Source organism: Colletotrichum gloeosporioides (genome assembly GCF_011800055.1).
Source record: "Colletotrichum gloeosporioides strain Lc1 chromosome Unknown consensus_12, whole genome shotgun sequence".
In the NCBI taxonomy this organism is placed as follows: domain Eukaryota; kingdom Fungi; phylum Ascomycota; class Sordariomycetes; order Glomerellales; family Glomerellaceae; genus Colletotrichum; species Colletotrichum gloeosporioides.
This window is the reverse complement of record NW_025544657.1, coordinates 150,484-170,842: the sequence shown is the minus strand read 5'-3', so window position 1 is coordinate 170,842 and position 20,359 is coordinate 150,484. Positions and strand designations below refer to the sequence as shown.

The window sequence follows — 20,359 nt, the reverse complement described above, 5'->3', positions numbered from 1 at the left end:
GCGGTTCGGCGGTTGAAGGACTCAAGTGCCAAGTCGCTGTTGGTGCTGATCAAGACAGCAATTGTTCACAAAAACAGGCCAAACATCTGACAGATCACTGCATAAAACACAAATTCCACTGCAATGGGATTCAACCTACTCCATCGGGTAAGCTTACGGGCTCTGGGCGGTTGTTCTGTCGAAGAAATGGGAGGGAGAGGGATCTGAGGATAAGCGAGGGTGTGGCCATGACGCCAGAATCTGACGTACTAAACGAGAATCCAGAATCTCGTAAGAGGATTTTGCAGCAGGAAATCTGTTTCCTGTGGCTTGGATGCCTCAAACTCAATTGAATGCTGGCATTGGGTCAGCATTAAGGATTTCCTAATGGTCGCTCCACGATCCCATGTGCTCCTGAATGAGTTATTTCGGGCCTTTCAATTCATAGTTAGATACTGAAGAAATTCAAATAGTATTAGAATTATGAGTTATGACAAGGCCAAGCATGTTCAGCTATCCTTGTCTGGTCCTCAGGCCCAACGCCACCGTCTGGCAGGTCGAAACCTGGCCTCCTGTGACTGAGTACATCACATCTGCGCTTTCCAACAAGGTGACACCTGCGACTGGATCCTTAGCCAAAAATAGTCTGGAAGCAGTTCCATCCGAGTAGTCGCAGATGATGGGGTAGAAGAGACCATCATGAGAATCGACAGCCACGTAGTAGGAATCGTTAGTTCCATCCGGGACAATGTACACCGCCCACGTGACCACGGCAGCGCCTGCAGGAGCTACAAACTCGGGCCCGACTCGAAGCCGGGAAACACCAAGTACTGACATCGTGTTGGTGTAGTAGTGCATGAGACGCTCAGCTCCATCGTAGATGAGCACATCTTGTGCAGCAGCCCACAGCTCTGAGCAAACCGCACTCTCCGGGCTACCGATGCTGACAGGATACATGTTGCCGTTACTGCAGGAGATAATCATTGAGGAGTTCGACGAGTCAGTAATGATACCGAATTCGCGGCCAGTGTCATCTACGTAGGGATTTGTGCCGACGGGCTGAGAGACGTAGTCAAGCTCTGTTGAGCCAGCTACGCTGGTGGTCTCATCAACGACATCGCCAGTCGGTTGAAGATCGATACTTGTCGCATCAGGAGTGGATGCGACGGTCTGAGAGGGGGAATCTGCGGAGGGGATGACCGAATCGACAGAGGACTCCGTCGGCTGTACGGGAGCAGTAGCAGTATCGACCGTAGGAGCGGGTGAGTCAACCGTGGGCGCAGGTGGGTTAACTACAGATGTGACCGGCTCTAGTAGAGAGGATACTGGATCGGTCGGGATGGGAGGGCCGCCTAGGACAGGTGGCGAATCAGTTGCGGTATCTGCGGTAGGTACTGGGAGGTCCTGAGGTGCTCGACGAGAAATCGAAGCCCCTGCCGTTGGCGAAGCTGAGGCAACCAGCCTTCAAAGTCGCATTTGTGGTCAGTGTTTGCTCGAGTCTGAAAGTAAGTGTGTGGAGAAACTCACGCAAGACAGGTTCGCGCCAAAGGTCTGTCTTTAGTGTCCAGCAGAGGAATGGGCTTGCGTCTGGGGAGTTCGACGTATAGCTTGTGTCGCCAGGTGATCTGCCCTGCGATGCCGGGGCAGCCATCTCTTGAGGTGAAACCGCCCTCGAGTACCCCAGCAGAGTTTCCGATAGACGCTGCCACTTGAGCAACGCCCTTGATAGATGGTTCGGAGATGACCCCCACGTCCTTTGAAAAGGTGCTGACTTTGATACCACACTTGATGCCGATTGGCAGTCCGAGAGTTGAAGAGACCATCAAGCTGCCGTCGGCCTCAAACACTGGCTTGAAGTAAGGCTCCCAGCCCTTGTTAGTATTCTTGCTTTCATCTACAAGATCAATAACGACGCGAGCGTCTTCCAATCCCATCTCCGCACCTGCAAGAAGTCTTCCCTTGGCAGCCGCTTGGAGGGCGACGCTCGTGCCCACTGTGATACGAGGCCCAATGGACACAACTCCAAATGAAAGGCCGGGCAGGCCGAGGCTGAAGAGCTCCGCCTTGAAGTCCTGCTTGAGAACAATCCCAGCATCGATGCCAACCTTGAGAACGAACATGACGTCTGTACGTATCTCGACCTGGCCTTCGACGATGCCCTCGCCAGGAGCCCATTTGGCTGAGCCAGCGACCTTTGCGTTGCCAGTGACACCGCAACCAACGCAGTAGACGTCCATGAACTCTTTGGCGCTTCCTCCATTACCCCTGACGCTGCTACTGAATCTTCTAAGGAGAACGGCGTCACCCCAAGGCGACCTCATCTGCTTGGCTTCCCTGTCTTGAACCTTTTTGGCGTCAGCATTCCCAGATGATGGATCCGGAAGCTTCCAGACGAACTCTCTGTTGATAGTTCCGGAGAGTGTCGTGGCAAATTGAACAGTCTTATAGATTTTATTGGCGATGTTGGCGGCCGCTTTGATGAGTCCCGCCTGCCGCTTGCGGTGCTGGTTGTGACGCTTCCTGAAGAAGCCCTCCGCATCTACATCAAAGTCAAACTCAGGCGGAAGGACTTCGTTCGGAAAGTCTGGTGCGTAACCAAGAATATATCGATGATCATCTTGGCTGAGATCCGTGTAGCCAAGAGAATCATCCAAATCTTCGTCAAAGAACTCTCCCAAGCAGGCCGTAGGAAGGCCGTACTTTGTATCCAGCGGTCCTGCGCAAGATCGCGTGGAGGAAAGATTGGCAGTGGTGATCCCAGATGGATTCGGAACTGGAGGCGCCGCTGCGGAGGCTCCAGGGGTGTTCGAACCAGGTTGTCCTCCGGACTCGGAGCCGGATCCCGGCGATACCGTTGGCTGAGGAGACCAGGTGAAGGCCGACCCAGAACCTGAACCGCTTCCTGAGCCAGTGCGCTGGATCCCTGGCTCTCCTTTCCTTGGTGACCAATGACCCCATGTAGCTGACCCAGATGTGGCGATCTCGTCGGGGTGACGGGCCTTGCCGTTGGCTCTGACAACATAGCCAGGAGGACCAAAGTCCAACTCGGACACTACGAAGTAGCATCTTTCACCCTTCGAATGGTCTCCGCAGCCTTTGATGAAAGCTAGCAGGATCAAGCCACCGTCGGTGGCCCAGGTATCCACGGCGTGTCTGTAAGCCTCCTCCGAAGCAAAAACAATTGTAAGAGCCCCGGCTGTGTAGTCCATAGACGCCACATGATCGCAGTGGTCGAGGTTCACTGATGGGGCCGAGAACCAATACGTCATGAATGCAAAACCGCCAGGCTTTGATGGGTCTGATTCTAGTATTTAGTAACTGAAGTAACAGCGCTGAAAGTCAGCACTCACCTCCAACGCCGTAGTACATATGAGAACCCTCATTGGCCGGGACGGGGATGACGTTCGAAGCCGGTGCGGTATCGCAAGACCAGTGAACATTGGGCGACAACGTGGCAATTGGCCCATTCTCCGCAAACGTGGCCGTCTGCTCGCCCGAGAGCCCGAATCGATTCGTTCCAGCATCTCCTGTGGGGCACGGAGGGGTCACTGGAGGCTCAGGTAGGACGCATTTGACGCAGGAGGACGTTGGGTGCGATGAGTTGGAGTACTCTTTGCCAACAGCGGGGAATCCGAAGGCACCCGCTGCCAGCAAGATGACAAGTGATGGTTGAAGAATCATGCTCGTTAACAATTGTCCGGGCAAAATACTCAAGGTGAAAGAACGACGAGACTGGCCCAACGGCTGATACCGTCGAACTATTCCAAGGGGCAACAAAACAAGAACTTCAGAAAGGAGTGTGGTAGACCTAGCAGTGACGTCGAAAAGAGTGACTAAAGTGAGCGAGCTGGAGATTGAGCTAACATGGTGTTAGTAGGCAGGTGACTTGGCTATTGTATCAAGCCATTTCGAAGAGGCCGACGTGAAGTAAGCTTAAGCATTTTTGCCGCGACTAGCCATTCTACAAACAACACCTTGAGCTGGGGCTAATATCATGCCATCGAACAGCCATCGCGTTCCATTACAAGCAGGGAGCGCCGTCGATCATCTGGTCTGGTTCATCCCAATGCCTGCATCAAATGCAGTGCAAGGGAGAATCGGCGATGGCTGTTGCATGTGAACGAGAGCAACCAAGGGTCGCCTAAGACATTTATGTCTGGATATGAGAATGTGAAGATGTTTCGGACGTTCTCTTTCTAGCCGTAGGTCTTGTAGTCATATAAGCAACGGTTATTCAATGTCTCTGGCGTTGAACGTGGCTTGTGGAGTAAAGAATCTTGTGATGCATTGACCAGTAAAACCGATCCATTTAAATTGCGAGATGCCAAACACGCGGCTAGCTGAGACATGAGGGTATTAGAGGTAAGCTTGAAGCATTTTAGGTTTTATCCCCTTTTCTGGAGGATTCGACCAGACACAACACTGAAGGAATTCTCATAAAGATGAACCAGACAAATGAGGGTAGATGTTTTTGATGTCGGTCGGTCATGAGGCATATGGTTAGTATTGCTTGGGTTTCAATCAGAACAGGCTGTATCAGCGTTCTCGAACATTTCGCTCTGACTATGCTGTAGGCCATAGTGACGATTTAAGGGGCCTTGGTGGCCAAACGTTCGCACTTTCAGAGTGTCTCAGCAAAAGAATAATGTGTTGGCTCGCCTATGTCTCAGCCTGGAATCCTTTACCCCTCTCAGTTGGATCCTCTAAAACATTTCCTTTTCCATTGGGCCTTTCCCATCTAGATTCCAATCGCTTTTCTCAAGAGGCCGACGTTCATGCTACACTTGTGGCGATATCGGTGTCGCCTTGGCTGGCTTGGGTTTGGTCTTGCGCCTAAATAATACTTGAAAAAGCTCAACTGACATACGTTGAGCGCTCTCACTTGCCATATCTGCTGAGAATCGACATTATCGCGCATGTTTGTAGCAGATTCTTCCCAGATCAGCGGTAGTTGGTAATCGGTTTTCAAAGTGCATCCAGGGGACCCGAAAGAAATTGTCATGAGTATCGTTTTCAAAGCCCCCAATAACGGCATGTAATCCGAGCAGGCGGCTTGTCCTTTTCTAGACGCTGAAAGTGTGATGTTGAATAGCCCGGAAGTAGCAGCATCTATTTGTCCAAGAGGCCAGCAGTTTTAACGGTTCTTCAGAAGTCTAGTCTTCCTCACTATGATTATGACGAACGCACGTCTATGTCCTTGGATGTGATTTAGATGTAAGTCCAATCGGCATGGCACGTGTAAAAACCTTCCACTAGCAAGATCCATCCTGCTGGAATCATTTATGTTGGGACTTCCAAGACCCCCTAGACTTGAAAGAGGTATTGTGACCTTCTGCTTGATGGACGTTTCGTCACATACGGAAATGGCATGCAGCACATGTGTTCATCTGGTCCAGCCGGAAGGATTTGGAGTCAACCCTCTCAGCTGTCACCGGACTCGTTCCTCCTGGTTCATCTCGCGTGACCATAATTCATCACTGTATGATCTGTTCTTCTTCTGTATGTACCTTCACCTGACATACCTTGGTTTTGAATTGCCTCTCAACTTACGATGGGTGGGAAAGAATTTACAGAAGAGATACGTTGCTGTTGAAATTATTTGTTTCAAGAGATTGAGTCCATGGCCAAGTACATCGTACTATCGGAGGCAAATGTACTTGAGAGCACAGGCCCAGTCAAACTCTCGATGAGCCCTAAAAGTTTCATGTTGAATGAACTGTGGGACTAACTTCTTCGATGGGATTCTACTGTTCGGAGGTCATGTCAGTCTTGTTTCTGAGCGCCCATGACTCTGGAAATGAACTGGGGTTGAGCAATGTAGCCAAGGGGGGTGGGGGGTCGTTTTTTTATTCACTACTGTATGGGTAACCCTGTTGGTGGCTCACGGTGGCTTACTCTCGCCATGGGGGTCAAGTATGCTGGGGGGGTTGGAAACGCTTCACTGCCATATTCGCAAGTATTTCACATCATTCATGCTACCAGATGTTTCTTCTGATTTAATTCGATCACTCGGGGAGTATCGTTTGACGTTTTGTGTAAACAAGCTGCCTTCACCTATCCACAAGCTTACGACATGGAAAAGGCGAGTTGTATCGACGAGGATCACGGGTCATTCAGAGACTAGCGCAAGAGCAATAATATATCTGTCGGAACACCTCGTTTCCACCACCGTCGCCGTTCCCCCCATCAGGTTCACTGAGATCAACCCACGAGCCTCGCCGATTTCTAAGTGTATCATCATCGTAACCTAGCTGACTTACAGGGACTTCGATGGCTCCGAGCTGGTTGCCAGACGTAAAGTAAGCATTGAAATGTCGGTAACAGACGCCACCCATCCAGACATCTCTTCATCAACTTTTTCTATATTTCTTTTTTTTTTTCGATCTATGCCTTTGCGGAACTTCAAGAAGAATGCTTTTCAACCATGGTGTATTGATTATAGGAGCGTGAATATGTAGGAGGGCCTTTTTCGCCAAACCCCTAAAGGTTTGCATCTTTCGTCTCAATCTCTCAACTCTTTATGTTTATACCAAGCTCTTTGACGAATGTTTTAGTACTCCACCCATTGACCTTTGAATACTTGTCAGTAGTAGTCGTGCCATTCAACACCTCGTACGCGACCCCTCTGACACAATCCTCCTTGTTCTTGATGCAGCCTACAACAGCCTCGCCCGCATTCATCCCCTCGTAATACGCGCCCTGCAGGAACCCAAAGTATTGTGGATGAGTGGCCTCGCCAGCGAACCACAGATTCCCGAGATTGGCGCGGATGTTTTGATGCATCTCCAACGTCAGACCCGGCGGCCAATTCGAGTAGGATCCGTACGCCCAAGGCTCACGAGTCCAGTTGTGATGGTAAAAGTCAATGGGATCAGGAATATCCCGCTGGAACATGTCCCTCAGAACTTCCATGATCTGGCTCTTGGTCGTATCAAAATCTTGAGCCTCCACAACGTAGGATTGCTGGTCGACCACGGTGACGAAGAGGATGCCTGAGCCGTCCACAAAGTCTGTGTGGTCTAGGGACTGGAAATAAGGATAGTAACCCCGCTGTACTGGATCGGCGTACAGGAAGAATTGAGTGCTCTTGTCCCAGAATACATCTTCTGGCTTGAACTGCATGAATATTTTCGTGTAGGTTCCCATGGTCATAGATTGGATGGCACTGCGTTTCCAGCGTGGCAGCTCTGGCGAGAAACTGACCACCTCCTTTTGCAAGACGCCTAGCGAGAACGTGCAGATGGCGTAATCGGCAGTGATGCAGCTGCCGTCTTCGTTGTACACCGTGACGGATTCTGAAGAGTAGGTGATGTTCTTCACAATAGTCTTCAGCTTTAATTGGCTAGTCTCGTCCAGGAACAATTTCGCTTCCTCCTTGAAGAAGGTGGCAAATCCTCGGACATCATGTACAAGATTGTTTTCGTTCGCCCAACGTTGGAAGGATGTGTTGGTGTTGACGACCGAGTACTGCTGAGACGTCTTCTCCGGAGGGTTGGCATATTCGAAATCAATCGAAGACCACTCGATCGCTTGGGCTAGCGGTTCGCTGCCCGGCTTCCAGCTGGCGATAGCGAGGCCGGCACGGGCACTGCGGTCTAGCTGGTTTTGAAGAATTATTTCACCGGCGTCGTACTGGTACTCTTCAGTGGCGTTATCGTACAGCGATTGAAGTTCCTTGAACCTTTCTGATAACCTGCCAGGGTGCACTTGGCCGGTCTCATCAAAGACTGTTAGGTTGGAGAAGTCGGAAGGTGTATTGGTTAGGTTGTACTTTTTGACCAATGTCAGGATTGGATTTTCTTCTGTTGGATTTTCAGTGCCTTGGACCCTATCCACATCATTAGTTGGACTCTCAAGACCACATAATATCTTCATACCAGTTCGCGCCGAGTTCAACAAAGTAAGGCTCGTCACTATTTGGCTGTCTTCCAAAAGCGCGATTGTACACACGCCCGCCGATTCGGTCGTTGTACTCAACAATTGTGAAGTTCTTGATGCCTGCATCGTCTAATACCTTGGCGGCAGTGATTCCAGCAAGGCCAGCGCCGAGGATCGCTACTTGGATCCTGCTGCATTTCCCCTCAATGTCTGCATGAACTTCTTTTGTCGGTGCACCTTGGGCAGAGGTAGCGAGGAGGAAGAGGAAGCTGAGAAATCGCGTAGGCGTCCACATCTTGAAAATCGATATTGTCCTGTGCGATCTCCGGAGCTAGTGTTGTAAAGCAACATGAGGGAGAATCTACACGAGCCACAGATATAGATATGGCGACCTACGAGACAGTTAAATACTCATTACTGCCTGGTCGTTCTCTGCTCTCGGAAAATATGCCAAGAAGCATGTCTTGGTGACTCTCAGGTCACTTCGAGAGTACCGGGTGGCTGCCTCCAAAAGGAGCGTTGCCAATTTTGACGCGCCGAGCCGTTGTGTCCGATGCCGCCTTGACAATGAATGGTGAGAGAAACAACCATTCTAACAATTCTCTTTACGTCGGCGTCCCAGGACAGATGCGGCTGACGTACAGCATGGAAGTGCGACACCCAAATTCATCAGGTGATGCCTCAGCAAATGATAGGTGAGTTTCTCTACCACAGCCAAGCCGCCATGTTTCGGAAATTACGTTGTTTTCAGCAACGAGCAAACATGTGTTCAAGATGGGACCAAAATAAACATATCGTCCACATAGACTAACGCCACAATATTGGAGAAGACACCAGGAATGCCCCGCGTAACATGGACTGTTTTCGTCGAGGCTGCTCGATCCGAGACACCGCTCCGGATGGTCGCGTGAGACATGGAGACCTGTTTAGTAGTCTAATAAAATACCTGTCTGCTTTTGGCAATGGGTCTCTTGCCAGCTGCTCAGGCCATGGATTGTGGAAGTTTCATATTCGACACATCCTCGTTCTTACTTCGAAACAACCCTCACCGTCCCGCTCTGCAAGCGGGACTCAACATCCAGCTATGGAAGTGAGTTTCTAGCATTGCCTACCATACAATCCTTGAATGGTTGTTAGCGTGGTCCTTCATTAGAAGACAGTCTCTCTTTAGTGCCTACTTCAGCTTGTAGGAAATATTCTTATGTTTTAGAAATCACGAGGCGATTCAGGTAGAGGGTGTAGCAAACTCTCAAGGATCATATTGTACTTCAACATTTTCAAGTCTAGGATGAATAGGATGAGCGCTCAATACAGCGTTACAATTGAGATGGATGAGTTTTTCATGGGATTTAAAGAAGAGACATCGTGGCATTCTCTTCCTTCTGTGCTTCCCCAGCCGGTGATAACTTTCCCTAATCTTCCTTCTGCAACATCTTGAACGCCTCTTTCATGACGTTGTGGTCGCAACTGCACCTCTCCAAGTCCACATCGTTTTCTGCAATCATGAGTTAGTGTTGATAATTCTGAACAATTGAGGAAGTTGGTTCCGTACGTGGAATGTCTTCGCCAAAGTAGTGGACGTATTCTTCCGGGACCTTCTTAGGGTCCCATTTGTGTTGAGACGACATGAGCTGCACAGTAGCGGCTCGCTTGACTCGCAGGTCATTGAACATTTCCAATCGCGTCGGGATATCCTCTAAGGTTGTCAACCTTGACATAAGCACACCGAGAGCGGCGGCGTCCTCAATCGCCATGGACGCCCCTTGCGCACGTACTACAAAGGTCGCGTGAGTTGAGTCGTCTTCACAGCATTATTTCAAAACTGACTTACAGGGAGGCATTGGATGAGCCGCATCACCAATGATCGCCAGCCGACCTCGGGCAAATCTGTCAAGAGGCTTTCTCGTTAGGAGCTTCCATTCTCCTATGCCACTGGCCTTCCTGTGAAGTTCGTTAGATGGAATGCAGGATCTTGAGAGACTAGGACCAGATTTCAGGGCTTACGATGCGAGAGACTGGATGAAAGCAGGATATTTTTTCAGGAAGCCTCCAGGATGAGCATCAGTCTTTGACCCGTTATTGACTAACATTTATGAGTCAGTGGCGGAAAGAGCAGATTGTTTGGCATATGAAATTGGCATACCTGTGGTGGCGTCCTTAAGATGCTCTGCTGGATACATGAATGCAATGTTCTGCAGCGCGCCACTGCATTTCAATAAGTCAAACATTCTGTATTCCAGACACGGTGGGCGCTTTTCGACTTACTTTCTGCAGCCATACGTCACAAGACTGCCGTCGTCAACTCTGAGGACTCTAATAGAGTTGTATCCGCCCTTGAAAAAAGCGTTAGTATCGGCATCATGAGTCATATGCTCCGTAGGCAGCAGCAACCGAGTCATTGTCATGAAGTGCTGAGACGGTATCTCTTCACCCAACACCGTGGATATGAAGGAGGACTGTGTGGGTAAGCTTCAAGTGCTGCAATGGGTCACGATACTCTGAACTCACACGGACGCCATCGGCTGCGACGACAAGATCCTTCTTCACTGTCGTTCCATCTGGGAAATGAACAGTTCCATCCAGATCGACACTTGAAACGGGTGTGGCGAGATGAAGGCGAGCAAACCCCTTCCGTGAAGGAGTTGGTTCAGTTGCAAGCTTCCTAAGCTCATCATGGAGATCGACGCGATGGAAGAAGTGCCAAGCAGATCCGTACTTGGACTTATAATCTGAGAGAGGAAGTACTGTCTTGTCCCCCAAATCTTCGGCGTCGTTGTTGTAGATCAGCTGCGAGGGCAGTCAGTGCCATGGCGTGTTCGTTAACAAGCTGGATTCCGCTTACACTTTCTGCCGGCGTGGCCTTGGCGCGACTGAAATCGAAACCGAAGTAATCAAGGATTCTTGAGGAATTGGGTGGTGCTGAGATAGCTGCTCCGACTTCTTTGCTGAATTGAGACTTCTCGAAAATCTGGGCTTAGGTGAGTAGGTTCTAATTATCGGTTTCCAGCGATGTTCATGCCTACCTCAACTTGATGTCCTCCTTCTAGCAAGGTAATTGCTGCCATAAGGCCTCCAATGCCAGCACCCACAATTCCCACCCGCATAGTCTTGTGGCTATCTTTGGGTGTTAAGGTCCCTCGAGGGGGTAATCCAGGTTGATTGATGGGGGCCATTCTCGAGTTGGGCGTAGTCCTCGACGATGCACCTTGAAGGCGAAATCTTAATAGTCGAAAGTTGCCAGGAGAACCTTGCTTTTCAAAACCTTCACGACAATTCGATGAACCTTGGCTTCTCTTTCATATAAGAGGTACGGGCAGCCTCGTTCGGGATGTGGAGAGGCCGGATGTGGAGAGCCGATGAGGATCCATAAGCCGGATACACCACAATACCGCTGCATCATAGAGGACCACTTCAATTGAGTAACTGAGGGTACAATCAATACAAACCCCTTCTCGCGGATCTCAGAAGTCCCCTTTGCTCATTGCGAGTTCTTCCACCTTCCTTCTTCACTTCCTCTTAATGGTCCTTGTTTTCTCTAGATAGGTTTGACAATGAGTCGCAAATACCCGCAGCACATGATGGCATATATTTGCCTTCCCAATTCATTTTAATTACCTCCCTTATGCTTTCTCCGAAGGCCTCTGACTTGATTAAGACTGGCACAGAGCGAACGCCGTAGACTGCCAGGCCGATGTTGCCAACCAAAACATGATGCTCCTGGCACCCGTCCTCATCTATAATGCAAGTTGGTAGTGCTGAACCGTCAAGGCTTTGGCATGATTGACCATGCCGCCAGAGAAGCAGAACGGCTTGGAACAAAGACGAGGCAAATACTCCACAAAGCTTCCCTGACGGACAATTTCGCGCTGCTCGAATAACCCGACCCGCTCGCCAAAGCGCATGGCAATACTCAGTACTTCGACTTGGGCTTGGCGAGGGGCCTTGGCACATCGGGTCGCTTTCGGGTCGAGAAAAGGCCAGGTGGCGTAGGATGGGGGTATCCCGCTGTGTGAGGGTGTGCATAATGAGGGCCTCGAAGAGAACTTCCATCTCAGCAGTTATTGGAACCTCAGTAAGCTGAAGCTGAGAAACAAAAGCTTTCATCGTGCAACACAACTCGTTGCGTCTTGAGCCTAGTATCATGTGGCTCCAAGTGCTCGACTGCCCTAAGACAAAGCTGAGTTGATGGCACTCCATGCATAGGGCCCAAACTCCAGCCAGAAAAGCGAAGATTGCAACGTCCGAGTCCATATCTTTGAATCCCGCGGGACTAGATAGCGGCTGAGCCATAAGCTTTGTGAGGCAGATGCTTGAACGTGGCTCTGACACTTGCGCCACGTGTAAAGCAACGATCTCGTCCTTCCACTGCATGGCTGACGACGCTTTCCACAACCGACTGGGAGCTGGCAATGGCATATCCATATCGACATATGTCGAAATCATCTGTGTTCCATGTGACATGGACACATGGGCGTCCAAGATGTAGGAAGCATAGACCAGTCGTCGTTGGGACTCGCGTAGGGACCATTGACGCCATAATCCATCAAGGGTATCTCCATGGGCTTCCGTGATAGTTGACAGGTCTTGACAGTCTGTCTGCCTGGCTCCCTTCATGTGGCCTCCATTCATGATCAGAACTTCAGCAGCTTTCGAACAAGCTTCCGCTAGTGCAACCTTGCGTCTCACACCGCTAAAGAAAGCAATTTGCTGCTGTAACAAGAAGCCTTGGGCTAAGCTGATGTCGCATACCGCGGCATTATTTCCTTCCCACTGGAGTCGTCATCGTCTTGTTAGCCGCTGAAGGTCGGGGATTGTGTCTAGGACTCTCACACTGTCGAAGGCTGACGCTCTCACAACTTCCTGCATTGCATATCCAAATTTTCGGGCCACTATTGATTCCGCTTGAATTGCGCCTATCGCTATCAAAGCTCCTAGCAGCTCCGGTGCCTGTTTGCAAAGGTCAAGGGTTGGCAAATGCACAAAGTCATAGATCTGAGTGGCCTCCCAGTAATCTGAGTAGATGTCAAGAAGCGAGCTCAAGGCTTGGCACCCAGGAAAACATCCAAGTACCTCTGCTGACCTGGATTCCGATGTTGTCCTTAGAATCATGCCAACAACTTTGCTGCGTATAGCCGGCGACACACACAGCTCGGGTACCCGGTTCCCGGTCGCTTTTTTCGAGTGAGAAACTCCGAACGCCCCTTCACCCACTGCCAGATTCTGCCGCTCCATCTCGTTATGCTCGTGGTTCTTTGGCTCCCATATATCTGAAAGCGCAACATTCTTACTTCCAGAGACCAGAGGAATCAGTGTGTCTTGGCAACTGTCCGAGACATCACCAGGTGTAGTATTGGCGTCACCCAACTCGAACTGGGCCTGGATAAAAGAGAAGTCCAGCGTCCCAATGTCCCAATCCGGTCCAAAGGAGAAGTAGTCTGCATGGCGCTGATAGCATGCCTGAGGAGTAATCGGATGTTGTGAATAGATCATTTGAATTGACCTGGTCACCAGACGAGGATGAATCTGGGTCATATAATCGCGGGCTAGTCGAAGATTCTTCGATGAAATCTATACCTGCCGTAGATAATGCCATGGAATCTTGAACGGTTTCACCGTGAACCACGTGCATGCTGACACTCTGCTCAGCCTCTGGTGCAGACTTTGCAAGTTCGACGTCTGAGGCGGCGTTTTCCCCTCGCTGTCTTCTCTGCAAATCGCCGGGCTCTTCTCTCTCTTGATGAGCTGGCTCATATTCGCAAACCAGTCCTTTGGCAAGACATCGGTGACATGGCTTTTCCTCTGAGCATTTGGATTTGGTCGACGAGCACAACTTGCATGCTTTTCCAACTCGTTCGGTCCCGGCACGTTGAGAATTGTCGGCAAGCACATCATCCTCTCCAGGGTGTGCAAATTGATGCCTCCTCAGAATATCTAAGCGTCCGAAAGCCTTCCCGCACATGTTGCACGCATAGGGGCGCTGCTTTGTGTGGGACCTAACATGACGAACGAGATGTTCGGAGCGGTGATATCGACGGGAACACTGTGAGCATTGATATAGACCATCTCGATCCGTTCCTCGACCAGATTGTTGTTTAGGCATTGGGAACAAATGGTGAACGCTCAAGAACGTTCACAACAATACATGTAAGGACGAGCTGTAGGTTGAAAGTCAATCTCTGAGGAGCTAGTTTGAGCCAGCAGTGATGAAAAGATTTGAAAATCAAAAGGAGGGCTCCCCCTGCCTATCGAGTTTCCCAGCCCATGCCCACAGGTGTGGGTTCGCGCCTGGACGCCGCTCAGCTACGAATGACTTCCAAGCGGAAACCTCAGTTTTCAGTCTCATGCAAGGTTCTTGATTCGATCATCACCGGATGATCAACAACGCTAGCGGACGGGGCCGTCTGTTCCACTAGTGTACCATGCATATCGCGGTTTTGCGGGACGAAGGGCGCATCGTCTCCACCCACACTGCCACCATCATACTCGGAAAGCTGCCGTTTCGGACATCGGTGAACATCATGCTCCGTTCGCCGACTCCGTCCCCCGATCTTGTCCATTGAGAATGGGATGTCGGTCTTTGTTTGACCGAGAAGCAGCGGTTTTCACATTTGGCCTTGTGGGAATGAAGCTGTGTGTAGACAGTCCTCCAACGAATCGATCTACATTGTATAATTTGCTCTTGAACATATGTGGTCAGTATGATCAGCGTCAATGCCTGGCTAGTCAACGGTTCCCTGTTCAAATTGACTGCAACCTGGCTCAGCAAAATGTCGTTACTCCGGCCTCTAGAACATTCGGCACCATACATGTCTGCCTCAGCATAAGTCCGACTGCTCTTGTGGTCTCCTGGGTACTCTGATTCATTGTAGCACTTTACGTGCGCGAGGGAGCCAAGAAAAGAGGCACTATGTCATCGGGGAAGACCAAAATGGGAAGAAACGGAAACAGAGATGATAAAGTGGATGAAAAAGCCAAACCCCAGAAATATTTCGTTAAATGTCTCTGAGCCTGTGAGGCGTAGGGATTTGCAAAGTCAAATATTTGTGGCAACGGGAACGTCTTGGCGAGAGCTTGGGAAGTGCATGACAGAAGCTGAAGTAGGAACGGCTGGCGTTTAGTTTAGTTCACTTGTCGAGTTCATTTGACATCGGCCCTTGTTGAAATAGAGGTTGAAAAGGGCAACGTCCGAGCAGATTAGACAAAGGACATGTAAGCTTTCAATAGGGAACATTTATGGAGTTTCAATTGAATCGCCTCCATTTCAGGCTGTAAGTATCCGCGTAAATTCAGCAACGTTGTGCGTTTCTAGAAAGTGAATAAGCGGAATACCGTCTCGATCCTATCTGTGTCTCGGAAAGATTGTATCATTACAGAGGCCTGGCTACCAATCTTGACGTGCCCACGGACAATGATATCCGTACGGATTACGTTACCAGAGATTGTCTTCCAGAAGCATTCGCCAATGCGGCAACGGCGGCTCAGGTCCCCAAGACTGCGGTGTGTGATTTAACCACTCGCTTTCCCATTTGTGTCTGCTCCATCCTACGTGCTTCCAAACGATAGACTCCACATCCCAAGATCCACCTATGTCGAAATTGCAATGCACAACAGATGTTGCTCTCGCAATATCTATCAATGATTGTGGAAACCGTTCGAATATATAACCCCAGTAGCCCGGTCGATCTGCGGGGGCCCTAGACCGCGAGACCCTCTCAATTTGATGGAAGTCGAACCAACCGTGTCTCAACACGCTTTCACCCTTTCTCTCGAACCATGTAAAATGGCCGAGTATGCCTCGCTCAATAGCTTTTGTCCAAGCTTGCTGCCAAGCAGCATCTCGCTGCACAATTGACTCGAAAATTTGTGAGCATAAATCAGGGCACGGTTCGCCGTCGAGAAGGAGTGAGAATGATCCTGGTGGCATGCCCTCTTGTTCGAGCGCAAGAGCCTCTGTGATCCACGTGGCTACGTTCGCCGTTATCTGGTCCGAATTCATTACACAAGGAGTCCGTCTTGTTGCAATTTGGTTGTGCCAACATCGCTCATCAGGGTGCTCATAGAACATATCTTCCTGAAAGACCACGTTCCAGAGATTGACACGACGCTCAACTTGGATCGGATATTGTTGGCAGAACGGAATTAAGCCTCTGGCGTGCTCTTGTGGGTAAAGAATGGCCTCGTAATCTTCGTTCAGAATGATTTGGCGTAGATGTGTACGAAGAGAGTGCGGTATTGACTGTAAGAAATATATGGCCGTTGCAGCTGCAGAGAAACGATACATAGAGCGGTCGTCTCTATGTTTGGGACAAGAAAATTCGATGGGTACCGCTGCTTCCAACGCGTCCATCTGGCTGTCGGATGGGATGGCCCAAGGATCAATATGACTTTTGATAACGTCAAAAGGTGACCATCTGTCTATGTGGCCCGTTGGAAACATGGGGGGAGAAAAGTCGCCAACCAACTTTCTGAAACCATCGCTCTGAGTCCAAGCTGCATCCAAGACATCTTTGATAAACCCACGATAGACGGAAGGAGCTTCGCCATAGGGCTCGTGACGCTCCAAGCACAGACCAGATTCTTGCACGGGAGCTCGGGGGCCTTCAGCTCTCATTCGATCCAACAACGGCATGAACTGTGGGTAATTCTTCTGGACTTCTGCATAGACGCGATCGGGTATGAGGTGTCCATAGGTTTGGAACATCTCACATCTTACAAAATCCACGCCGCGACCCTTTAGCTGTTGAAATTGACATGCCAAATGGCTGAACTCGACCGAATTCAGGGTCGAAAACGTGATTGAATTCGGTTTCAGAGCAAGTCCGCCGCGGTTCATCTCGTTGGCTATCTGTTTGCAAGTGTAGACAAGAGACAGATCGACTTCTTTTTGGCTAGCGCCCTTCAACTTTCCACGGGTAAATCCATCGGTGTCGCAAATGTACCCTCCGTCGGCGATGAGGTAAAAGCTGTAGATAATGTCTCGAAGCTCCCGGGGAAGCCTGAGAAGGGGAAAAGGTAACATGTCGAATCAAAGAGAGATGTAAGCATACCGATCTTGTTGCTCAAGACTACCCCGAATGAATGGAAGTCGACAAAATATTTGGAGGGCAAAGGGTAGCGCAGAATTCACCGGAGCAAAAACGATCGTAACAAACTTTGGGTACCTTGTCGGCCCCATGGCTGTCAAAGTTTATTTATTCAACTGATGGTCATCGGTGTAGGCAGCAAAAAGCCACATAACCGAAGAGGTTCTTGCACAAGACAGCAACAAGATTCCGGTGATCACATTTACCCCAGAGCCGGTGAGCTTTTGCATCATGCGATATTCTATCCCGAGGACCACCAACACCTAGGGTCCCCATGTATACCCGGATCCGAACAGCCATTCGAGCGTTTGCAGCACTAAGCCCACCTCCGAGCGGGTATTTTGGTCTTCAATCACGGTCGCGCTTCTGGGTTAGGATGATCCTGACCCTAAAAGACCAGACTTCCTCCCTTCGACATAATTGCTTCTTCCTTAAAGTAGGTTCGGCTAGTGGGTTCTCTATCCACCATTCGAAGTTGACACGACCGGTTGGTACGAGGAGAGTCAGTCTGGTTACTTCGAAGTTATCATGACAGCGACGACTTTTCCCTTTCTAATACTTTCTAAACTGAAAAGGGGCTGAATCATGGAGAATTCTGACTCTGCGCTCAGACTTCTCGCACCAATAAGCTGGTGTTCGATCCCACTTTTGCGTTCGCCCTCGAATGACCCCTGTCATATCGAGGACAGCCGTGCGTACCCATTCCAACTACATCGAGCTTTGGCGTTTCTTGCCAAAGGCAGTGGGTGCCATTAGCGCTAGCTATTGGCACGCATCATGACTGCATGGGATAGTGGCGCTCGTGCAACGATGTTGTAATGAGGAGAACATTCTGTCGTCGCATAGCATCGATTCCGAATGTATCCCGTCAACAAGATAATTCTACCATTCAACCGCACTTTATTAGATGGTCCTTTTTGGTGGAAATGTCACCGAACTCCAGCGATATGTTCACATGAACTACGTGAAGTTGCAGGGTCCTTTTCGGCCAAGTAGGTTTACTATGCCCAGAGTTCTGCTGCGCTTAAAAGGTACGATAGCTACTGTAGTTAGCTAAAAAAGTGTTATTCGCATTTCCTGTATCATAGCTTATGCAACTGTTACGTGGCAACTTCGACATCAATGTTAAGTCCTCCGCACCTGCGGATATCTCGGAGAGAACCACGTTAACAAGTCCACGTCTACACACCTTGAGATCGACGTCAATTATAGAGGCTGGAACCCCAGGAATGGTGTCTCGGCGGATTCGACGGAGTCATCCCCCGGATTACCTTCATCTGCCGGCTGGAGTCTGCAAGGATAACGTTCTCTCTAATTAATATTGAACGAGAGTGCCACAAGCTCAATCCGGTCTCAACAGCTTCTTAGCGCTCAAGGACGATTCAGCTAACGTAATTATGGCAGGAACGGTATCCAACGGTTGCAGGATTTGGCCTTCAGGAGCCCTCTGGCATTCGTTACTACTTGGTCTGAGACATAAATCACCCGAGTGAAGGCCGAGCTCAGGCGGCATCTCACCCCTTGCCTCTGTCTTACCCTACTTCTCTTCCCAGCTGGGAAACTACCGGTGGGAGTTATTTTCGCACAAGCGATCTGCTAAGTAGCGTTGAGAGGTTCCGTCTATGATTTTCAGTCTGTTCGCGTTGCAATCGTGGGGAATACCGATGTGCTGTTCATGTGGCTAATGTGCCTCACTCCGGTCAATGCATGGATATTGGAAAGACGAGGCAGAATTCGGTGCCAACCACTGCGCTATAATATGGAAGTCGAGAAATATCGATTGTAATTCAGTAGCCCCAGGTGCAAAAGAAAACAGACCTCGATTTGATATATGATCTACATCTCAAGGGGTTTCTCTGGTATGGTCGTTCTGAGAGCGCCAATGTTTGGAATGGAGTCAAGTGAGTGAAAATAGGACTGGGTAAACAACACTCCTGTTGTAATAGTGCTAGAATGGTACCTCGAACCGGCTTACGAGATGGGTACGGGCGATGGATACCCTCCGCAAATCTTCTGTCACAATGAGCTACAGTCGGTGAGAAGACGCATGCGTCCGTTGATGGAGACGATGATCATGTTCATTCCAAGACATCTCTAGGTGTTGGACCCCCTCGCTGGAATGTCGCTCGAGCATCATCACATCGAGATGATGCCTCAACAGTGTCACTTTTATCTATTTCGAAGTCTATAAAATCTGGCTGTTGCTCCTCCCAAAACCAGATTCTCTTCCTCCTCATCACACAACAATCTCATTCAATCATCTTACATCCTTCTTACAATCACCCATATCCTTCTTGATCCTTCTAATTCGCTTTCTTTCCAAGAACAACTTCCCAAAACAACTCTATCTCTCAAAATGCGTTTCTCCGCTGCCACCGTTTCTGCCCTCGCCATGGCTCTCACCGTCGCCGCTGCTCCCGGCAACACTGCCAAGGAGGCTCTCGCCAAGAGAACCGACGACCTCACCATCGCCGATGCTCAGAGCATCTGCGGCAAGGATCTCAGCGTCAACTGCTGCAACCAGGTCGATGCCAGCACCAATAACAATGACAACTCTGGGTCTGGCATCCTGTCTGGTATCCTGAGTGGTGTCCTTGGCAACGGTGGCCTGAAGCTCACTGATGGATGCTCCTCCATCGGAGTTGGCAGTGAGCTCTTTGCTAAGCCTGTTACTTGATACACACTGACATCTGCCAGTTGCCAACGACCTCCTGAACAGCCAGTGCAAGCAGAGTGTTGCCTGCTGCAAGAACGACGGCAACACTGTGAGTAGTCACTGTGATATCTATGAGAAACACCATCTGACAATTTCAAGGCTTCAGGTCTCGTTGCTGTTCAGCTCCCCTGCATTCCAATCTCTGGTCTTTTGTAAGATACCAAATGGATACATTCAGATCGCAGCATTCGAAAGAGTGCCAGTACACGGAAACGCTTCTGGTTGGAAACATGTTCAGGCAGTAGGAAGTGTGGGCGAGGATCTCGGGTGATATGTAAACTTCAATTCGCAGCTGAGGTCTAGCTTTGCTTGGCTTTTCAATATACTTATGATTTATCCAAGTTTTTTGTTGCAAGACCTCGGTGTAAAATCAACGTTACCGTAAGAAGAACAACACAGCCCAGTTGCCTTGCATATCAATGACACCGTCAACCTAGTGACGCTATCCGATTATAGTTTTATGAGATCCATAGAATTTTTGCTGAAAGTTTGCAGCTAAGGAATTTCAAGAAAGTTGATTATACGGTATCGGAATTGTAGAAATCACAGATTCAATGGTGTGAATCAGCGATACCATAAAACCTAAATGCTGCCACGTGCGACCGATGCATACGAGCCATACCGGCCCTTTCATTACCTATCCGCCGCGGTGTTTTCCACATCCTCACCGACAAATTATTGCGATAGACTCGCAACAAGCAAC

General features: G+C 49.7%; 6 protein-coding genes across 6 annotated transcripts; 1 reads left to right on the top strand and 5 right to left on the bottom strand.

Moving 5' to 3' along the window:
- Positions 1-492: 492 nt before the first annotated feature.
- On the bottom strand, positions 493-3,660 carry GCG54_00000394 (uncharacterized protein; the record flags this gene model as incomplete). The annotated part of the gene is made up of 3 exons (XM_045400533.1): positions 493-1,441; positions 1,507-3,277; positions 3,330-3,660. The coding sequence occupies 3 exons, from the start codon at positions 3,658-3,660 to the stop codon at positions 493-495; spliced, it is 3,051 nt and encodes a 1,016-aa protein (XP_045269508.1).
- Positions 3,661-6,489: 2,829 nt separating this feature from the next.
- Positions 6,490-8,152, bottom strand: GCG54_00000393 (Polyamine oxidase 1; the record flags this gene model as incomplete). The annotated part of the gene is made up of 2 exons (XM_045400532.1): positions 6,490-7,807; positions 7,857-8,152. The coding sequence occupies 2 exons, from the start codon at positions 8,150-8,152 to the stop codon at positions 6,490-6,492; spliced, it is 1,614 nt and encodes a 537-aa protein (XP_045269507.1).
- A 1,117-nt stretch (positions 8,153-9,269) lies between these two features.
- GCG54_00000392 (6-hydroxynicotinate 3-monooxygenase) lies at positions 9,270-10,961 on the bottom strand (the record flags this gene model as incomplete). Its single annotated transcript, XM_045400531.1, has 9 exons — positions 9,270-9,352; positions 9,410-9,631; positions 9,689-9,798; positions 9,862-9,940; positions 10,001-10,062; positions 10,123-10,313; positions 10,366-10,644; positions 10,700-10,825; positions 10,881-10,961. The coding sequence occupies 9 exons, from the start codon at positions 10,959-10,961 to the stop codon at positions 9,270-9,272; spliced, it is 1,233 nt and encodes a 410-aa protein (XP_045269506.1).
- Positions 10,962-11,373: 412 nt separating this feature from the next.
- Positions 11,374-13,957, bottom strand: GCG54_00000391 (uncharacterized protein; the record flags this gene model as incomplete). The annotated part of the gene is made up of 3 exons (XM_045400530.1): positions 11,374-12,627; positions 12,688-13,400; positions 13,471-13,957. The coding sequence occupies 3 exons, from the start codon at positions 13,955-13,957 to the stop codon at positions 11,374-11,376; spliced, it is 2,454 nt and encodes an 817-aa protein (XP_045269505.1).
- Positions 13,958-15,286: 1,329 nt separating this feature from the next.
- Positions 15,287-16,138, bottom strand: GCG54_00000390 (uncharacterized protein; the record flags this gene model as incomplete). The annotated part of the gene is made up of 2 exons (XM_045400529.1): positions 15,287-15,540; positions 15,616-16,138. 2 exons carry the CDS (start codon positions 16,136-16,138, stop codon positions 15,287-15,289), a joined length of 777 nt encoding a protein of 258 aa, XP_045269504.1.
- Positions 16,139-19,296: 3,158 nt separating this feature from the next.
- Positions 19,297-19,812, top strand: GCG54_00000389 (uncharacterized protein; the record flags this gene model as incomplete). The annotated part of the gene is made up of 3 exons (XM_045400528.1): positions 19,297-19,588; positions 19,638-19,705; positions 19,756-19,812. 3 exons carry the CDS (start codon positions 19,297-19,299, stop codon positions 19,810-19,812), a joined length of 417 nt encoding a protein of 138 aa, XP_045269503.1.
- Between the last annotated feature and the right edge of the window lie 547 nt (positions 19,813-20,359).